We start from the raw sequence: 7,785 nt of genomic DNA, 5'->3' as shown, positions 1-7,785 counted from the left end.
TTTCCCAAATGTAGGGAGGTAGGGCTTGGGAGGGAGAGGGATGGGGAGGGTGCTGGAGAGGGGGGGTAGGAAGCAGCGGGAGGGTTGTGGGGAGGGGTTGTTGGGGGGAGGGTCTACGGACGTGTCCTTGTGCTTGGGGATCCCGCCCCTGGTATCGTGGTGGCGCCGGCCCGCGATGGTTTTGCTCTGGGTGGGCAGGGCCCGCTGGGTCTTGGCCGGGGCTCTGCCGGGGGGAACGGGTGGTCCTGGGGCCTGTGGGCTGCCGGCTCAGAGCAGTGGAAGCCCCCAGGCAGGCGCCACGAGGCAGGGGCACCCGGCGCACGCCGGGCCGGCGTGCCGTCGCCCTGTGCTACCCGGTGCCCCTGCCTCGTGGCGCCGGGTGGCGCCTGCCTGGAGGCTTCCACTGCTCTGGGCTCGGGGGACGGAGGCTCTCTCTGCTTTGCCTGCCCGGGCTCTGTGCGCGGTGGGCTTGCCGGGCCCTGGGGGCCTTGGCTTCCTCCCCTACACCTCGGGTCGTGGTCGTGCTCCCCTACAAGCACTCAGCTGATCTTTGATTGCATGATCACAGGTTGAACAGTCACACGTGCACGCCCACATGCGCTCATCTTCCCATCTGCTTCCTACTAAATGTTGCTGATGACTCTCTGTAGGTATGTTTAATAACGGTTGGTATTGGAATTGTTATTTTATTCATTCATTTTCTTTTTTTACTTTTATCTTTCATTTTTTTGTCTGTTTTTGAATATTGTCACTATCCTACTTATGTCTTGTATTTTTTCAGTACTTTATATTGTTTTGCAAATACTGTAACTTTAGCAGCTTAGACACGCCTTTCTTTTCTCTCTCTCTTTTTCCTCCTTTCATTTCCTCTTTTTTTCCTCTTTACCTGCCAGGTCCAGCTCGGCCATATCAAGACTGACGATGATTGCAAAATGAAAAAAGGAAAAAAATGAATAAATAAATAAAATAAAATAATTATCATACTAATAAAAATATTCAGATTATCAAGGGCAGCTATTTACATGAGATGTCTCCCTTGACAGAGCAAATCTGTCTGGCAAAAATACGACACGCAGATTGTTGTTCTGTCTGCTGAGATGCTGGACAGGACAGGTTAAAAAAAAAAAAAGTGTAACAAAAACAGGTTTTTAATCTAAAAACATAGCCAGAGTCCGCACAGAGGTGCTGATGCTTTTATTTCCAGTAGATTAGATTACTGTAACGTCCTGCTCTCTGGTCTTCCTAAAAAGTCTCTTTCCAGCCTACAATTACTACAGAACTCAGCGGCACGAGTTCTGACAAGGACCAGAGTTCTGACGTTACACCAGTTTTAAAATCGCTGCATCGGCTTCCTGTGCGTTTCAGGATGGATTTTAAGATTCTTTTACCTGTTTATAAATGCCTTAATGACCCTGGACCTTCTTATTTATCTGTCCTTCTTTTTAATTATGAGCCTTCGCGGACCCTGAGGTCCTCTGGTTCTGGCCTTTTAGTGGTTCCTAAAGTCAGAACTAAGACATACGGTGAGACCTCTTTCCATTGTTCTGGTCCTGGACTGTGGACCAGCCTGCCAGAGAGCCTCAGGGCCGCCGAGACTGTTGATGTTTTTAAGAAGAGGCTCAAGACCTTTTTAGCTTCCAGCACTGCAGCTTCACGGCTGCGGGGTGGGCCCTCGGCTGCCTGGGAGTTGTGCGGTTGCCATGGCAACAGCCCCTATGAGCATGCGGTGACCGGCTCCTGGTGTGGATGGATCCCTAGGTATCATTTCCTCACATCAGCACCAAGTCAGAATTTTTATCACTTAGTTAATGTTTTATTTGTTTTATTAACCTGTGTTCAGTTAAAGAGACAGTATGCAGGGAATGATGTTTTTTTGGGGAATGTGGGGTGTTTGCTCTCTGTCCTTGTGTGTGTGTGTGTGTGTGTGTGTGTGTGTGTGTGTGTGTGTGAGAGAGAGAGAGAGAAAGAGCTTGCATCTTTATAGTTTTTAAATGTCTTGTTATCTACTGTTTGTTTTAATCCTGATGACTTGGTTTTATCTCATGTTGCCCGTGGCATAAAAAGTGCTCAAGAAATAAAGTTTGATTTGATGTGATTTGATTAGTCTCTGGATTCTCCGTGACTCGATTTCCCGGTTCTGATCCCTGCTGGTCTCTGGATTCTCCATGGCTTGACTCCCTGGTTTTGACCCTTGCTTGTCTCACGCATTATCCGTTGAGCCGCTTCACCATCAGCTTGGTGAGGTTATCCTCATTCTCCTGTTTGGTGAATAAACTTGTTCAAACGTTTATCCGTCTTGAGGAGTCCTTCGTTACACTCATCACTTAGCTGGGACTCGGACATGGCTTTGAGCTGTTTAGCACATTTCCACACCCACAGCATCCAAAGTGCTTTACATAATCAATAAAAATAGAGAAAGTAAAAACAACAATTAAAAACACTAAAATACAAGGACAAACACACTTATAAAGTCCAATCCTCTGATCATGATCAGTCAAGGTCAAAGCAAATAAATGTGTTTTCGGCCTAGATTTAAAAGTCTACAGACTGTCGGCAGACTGCACGTTCCAGAGTTTAGGAGCCGCAACTGCGAAGGCTCTGTCTCCTCTTGTTCTTAAGTTTGAGTGTGGAATCTTCAAGACCATCCTGCTGGCTGACTTTACAGGGCCAATGTGCTTCGATAAGTTCAGACAGATAATCTGGGGCCCATTCAAACACTTAAAAACAAATAAAAGAATCTTAAAATCAATCCGGTATGGTCTTAGCTGGAAAAAGCTATACTTGACCACCATGCTGACCTGCTTGTCCGTCTTAAAGGTGTTGTCTATAATCACACCAAGATTCCTGGCATGAGCTCTGTTGTAAGGTGCAAGTAGCCCGAGGTCATTACCAAGGACTTGAACAGTCTCAGGGCGACCAAACAGGACCACCTCTGTTTTACTTTAATAAAGAAATTAAAGTCCATCCATGTTTTGTGTCTGTCATGCAGTTTAGCAGAGCCTGAAGAGAATCACTGGAAGGACTTTTTAATGGTAGGTAAACCTGCAGATTATCAGCAAAGCAATGAAAGGGTTATCGTATAAAGGGAAAACAAAAGTGGACCCAAAACTGACCCCTGGGGGACACCACAGGTCAGAGGGGCCACTGAGGAGGAAAACTTCTCCATTTGGACAGAAAACGATCTATCTGTGAGAAATGATTGAAACCGGTTCAAGAACTGTGCCTGTTAGTCTAACACAATGCTCAAGGTGCTGTAAAAGGATCGCATGGTCAACAGTATCAAATGCTGCCGTGAAGTTCAGAAGAACCAAAATGGCACAATTACTGGAATTAACACTCAGTAGAAGATCATTAAAACTTTTAAAAGCGCAGTTTGAGTGCTGTGAAGAAGTTTAAAGCCAGACTAAAACTCTTCACACACTTCAGCTGCTTTTAAAAATTCTTGAAGTTGAAAACTTCTGGTGTTAGGTGGGGTTACACTGTCCAGGACAATCTAGAAAATGTTATCAAATGTTAGTAACTTTACAGAAAACAGACCAATCTGTCAGAAAGTAAAATAACCTGTCAGAAATTATATCAACCTGTCAGACCACAGATCAATCTGTACGAAATCAGATCAATCAATCAGAAGATAGAATAATCTTTCAAAAGACAGATCAGTCTGTCAATCATTAAAATAAACTGCCAGAATTAAGACCAAACTGTCCAAAATTAGATCAATATGTCAGAAAAAAGATCAATAAAGAGATCACTCAATCAGAAATTCGAAAAATTGGTCAGAAAACAGAAAAATCTTTCAGAAAGCATACATCTGTCAGAAGTGAGAACAATCTATCAAAACAGATTATTCTGTGAAAAATTTAGAATCATTTGTAAGAAATCAGATCAATTACTCAGAACTTGGAATAATCAGTCAGAATTTATCTGAATATTCGGTTAGAAATAACATCAGTCTGTCAGGAAATAGATTAATCTGATACAAATAAAAAAAAACAAAACAGATTTTAAAAGACACACAAGTAAACATATCACTGTTGTTTTATGTTTTAACTTTATTTTTAGCTCTTTTTTGTTTTAGTTTAAAATCCATTCCCACTTACGGAGGTTTAAATAGAAAGGTTTTATGGTAGAACTGAGGAAACAAGCAGAGGCAAGCTTCAGAAAACATGGAAAACTTAAAAACCACTAAATGAAAACAGTGAAGCAGGATTGAAACTTGATCTGAGAAATAACAAAAAAAATACAGTTAATGCCAGCCAGAAGATGCATCTAAACATCCCAAAGGATCCCCATGGAAACGGACATGAGTAGAAGTGTAAGATTAGTTTTACTGAGAATTTAACAAAACCAACTAACCTACCAGAATTCCACTTTGCTGTTTTTTTTGTAAAGTTTGATTTCATTATCTTCATATTCTTTGAAACATTTAGAAAATAAAGAAAGTTTAATTGTCAGCAGCCAGAAACTACCCCTAACCCCATGTCGGCTGGTCTGTGTTCATCGAGGAGAAAGTTTTATTCTAAGATGTGAATTTCTTCCTGTAGTTTCAGGACAAAACGGCTTCATGCTGACTTCTGAATGATCTGCCATCAGATAAAAGTTTTTCTGTTTCAGATAATCACTAGTAGTGGTGTGTTTTCAGCCACAGCACATCATTGTCTTCAGGTTTTTGTTCCAGAAAGTGAGGCATCCACCGCAAACAGAGGCCTGAAGGAGAAACACAGCTGCTGTCTGTTGCTCTTTGTCCGTGGTTTCTAAGAGAAATGCCGAATGCTGAGCATCTCTTTTATGACACGTTGCTGGCTCAGGCTGTTTGCACAAAAGGTTTCAGCTGCTCAGGTACTATAAAGAGCAGCAGCTGTTCCACAGGTAACACACTCTCAGGACAATCACCACAGCAGCAACAGCAACCATCTGGCCAGCCGTTTAGCAACATGACTTCCAGCAACATGAACATGATGAGCAGGGTGAGAACCAGCAACAGCACCGCACTACTTCAACACTATTTCACTTTAAACCATGAGCTCAAACCCAAACCAGAGGCTGAAATGTTGTCAACAGGAACACAAGAGAGTTCCTCTTGCTGTGTGACTGCACACCAGAGGGCACAGTCACACACTACCTTCTAAAGGCAGCAGATACACAAGTCGCGCCTGATGGTCATCATGGTTACCCCATCACAGTCCCAGAATAACCAAAAAGCCCATTTTTGCTTTTCTCCTGATGCCTGTTTGACTTGTCAGGTCGTCTTCTACGAGGACAGGAACTTCATGGGTCGTTCCTATGAGTGCAGCAGCGACTGCGCCGATATGTCCTCCTACCTGAGCAGGTGTCACTCCTGTAGGGTGGAGAGGGGCTGCTTCATGGTCTACGACCGCACCAACTTCATGGGCAACCAGTACTTCATGAGGAGGGGAGAGTATGCCGACTACATGAGCATGTTTGGCATGAACGACTGCATCAGGTCCTGCCGTATGATCCCCATGGTAACCCACCAACCAATCACATCACAGCACACATGAGACCAACAGGAAGTGACTTTCTGAACAGAACAAATGTCTGACTTCTGGTGTGTTTCAGTACCGTGGCTCATACAGGATGAGGATCTATGAGAGAGAGAACTTCGGAGGCCACATGTACGAGCTGATGGATGACTGCGACAACATCATGGACCGTTACCGCATGTCCAACTGTATGTCCTGTCACGTGATGGACGGCCACTGGCTGATGTACGAGCAGCCCCACTACAGAGGCAGGATGATGTACTTCAGGCCTGGAGAGTACAGGAGCTTCATGAACATGGGCATGGGCATGGGCATGGGCATGGGCCACATGAGGTTCATGAGCATGAGGCGCATCATGGACTCTTACTATTAGATCCCCATGGAAAACATATTAACTTCAATAAAGTTGACCTGAATCTAAATAAGTTCTCTGTTTGCTTTGTCGGGTCAGAAGTCAATCTGTCCAGAGTATAGACAGAGGGTATAGTTTCATTACATATACTAAGTTGTAACAAACGAGGAGCTTATGCGCATGTTTGAATCTGCACACAAGTATAAAGTAACTGTAGCACATGTAAGTAAATTTACACATGCTCATTCTATTCTATTCTATTCTATTCTATTCTATTCTATTCTATTCTATTCTATTCTATTCTATTCTATTCTACAGTCCTTTAGCAGATGCTTTTATCCAAAGCGACTTACATATGAGAGTGAGAACAACACAAGCAGAAAATAAACCAGTAGGACCATCATAGGAAGATGCTGGTGGACTGCTGGAGTCCAGTTGGACACAGCACTACAGGTATTATTTTTTCTTTTTTTTCCCCACCCTGCAATATTACAAATGTTGAAATACAAAGAATGAATCCCAAAATATTTAAGTTCTCCACCTCTGACAAATACAACTAAACTTAGAGCAGAAATGCTGCTTGAACATCTGAGTCTGCAGCTTAAAGCAGATCAGGACTCTGCAGAGCGGACAGCAGGTCGTTCCACCATCGTGGAACAACAGAGGAAAAGAGTCTGGCTGGTGATTTAGTCCCAAGTTGTGGTGGTAACACGAGGCATCTTTCACTGGTGGAACGTAGCTGTGGAGAGGGAGTGTAGCTCTGGATGAAGGAGTGAAGGTAGACGGGAGGGTTATTGAGTTTGAGTTATTGTTTTGTAAGCCAGAAGCAGAGCTTTGAATTCGATGCGTGCTGCAACCGGAAGCCAGTGAAGAGCGATTAGCAGCGGAGTGACATGAGCTCGTTTGGGTTGGTTGAAAACCAGTCGTGCTGCTGGTTCTGGATCATCTGCAGAGGTTTAACCAGCATGCAGGCAGACCTGCCAGTAGGGAACTGCAGTAATCGATGTGTGAGATGACCAGAACCTGAACCAGAAGCTGAGTCGTGTGTTCTGTCAGGTACGTCTGATTCTCTTGATGTTGTAGAGAGCATATCGACAGGTACGGGCAACCGAGGCAACTTGGACCTTAAAGGTCAACTGGTCATCCACCATGACACCCAGATTCCAGGCAGCAGACGTAGGAACAAGTGTGACAGAGTGGAGCTTCACATGTATCTGCAGAGGTAAGGAAGGATTGGCTGGACAGACAATGAGCTCTGTCTTGGACGGATGGAGCTGAAGGTGGTGATCCTTCATCCATGCAGAGATATCAGCAAGACAAGCTGATATTCTCATTGAGACGTTGTGTCGTCTGGTGGGAAGGAGAGGAAAAGCTGAGTGTCATCTGCATAGCAGTGGTAGGAGAAGCCATGAGAGCTTCTAACTGCACCGAGTGAGAAGGTGTATGGTGGAAAGAGAAGAGGGCCGAGCACCGATCCCTGAGGCTCCCCTGTTTTCATGTGATCTGGACACTTCTCCTCACCAGGATACTCTGAAGGATCTTCCTGAGAGGTAGGACGTGGACCACGAGAGGACAGATCCAGAGATGCTGAGCTCAGAGAGTGGAGAGGAGAATCTGATGGTTGGCTGGGTCAGAAGCAGCAGACAGGTTCACCAGGACCAGGACTGACCGGTAGATCTGGTTCAGCGGGACCAGGACTGACCGGTGGATCTGGTTCACCAGGACCAGGACTGTGTGTGCATCTAATTAACACTGTAGGAGAAATTTACAGACGTGTCAGAAATGCAGGTGTGCGGGCCACTTAGAAGCAGCAAGGCCCTCAGTGACAACAGTCTAGCTGACCATTGACCTTTAATCTCCCATTTGTGTTCTGATCAGTTTACCGTTCCTTTTCCAGTCTTCTTATTGTGTCCACATCTGTTTCTCTGA

General features: G+C 44.6%; 1 protein-coding gene across 1 annotated transcript; it reads left to right on the top strand.

Moving 5' to 3' along the window:
- Positions 1-4,934: 4,934 nt before the first annotated feature.
- On the top strand, positions 4,935-5,877 carry LOC306765335 (gamma-crystallin M2-like; the record flags this gene model as incomplete). Its single annotated transcript, XM_079252753.1, has 3 exons — positions 4,935-4,967; positions 5,244-5,486; positions 5,581-5,877. 3 exons carry the CDS (start codon positions 4,935-4,937, stop codon positions 5,875-5,877), a joined length of 573 nt encoding a protein of 190 aa, XP_079108879.1.
- Positions 5,878-7,785: the final 1,908 nt, after the last annotated feature.

The sequence above is a fragment of the Telmatherina bonti genome, assembly GCF_933228915.1.
Source record: "Telmatherina bonti genome assembly, chromosome: 2".
Classification (NCBI taxonomy): domain Eukaryota; kingdom Metazoa; phylum Chordata; class Actinopteri; order Atheriniformes; family Telmatherinidae; genus Telmatherina; species Telmatherina bonti.
The sequence above is the reverse complement of the archived record's forward strand: the minus strand, read 5'-3'. Positions and strand labels throughout refer to the sequence as shown.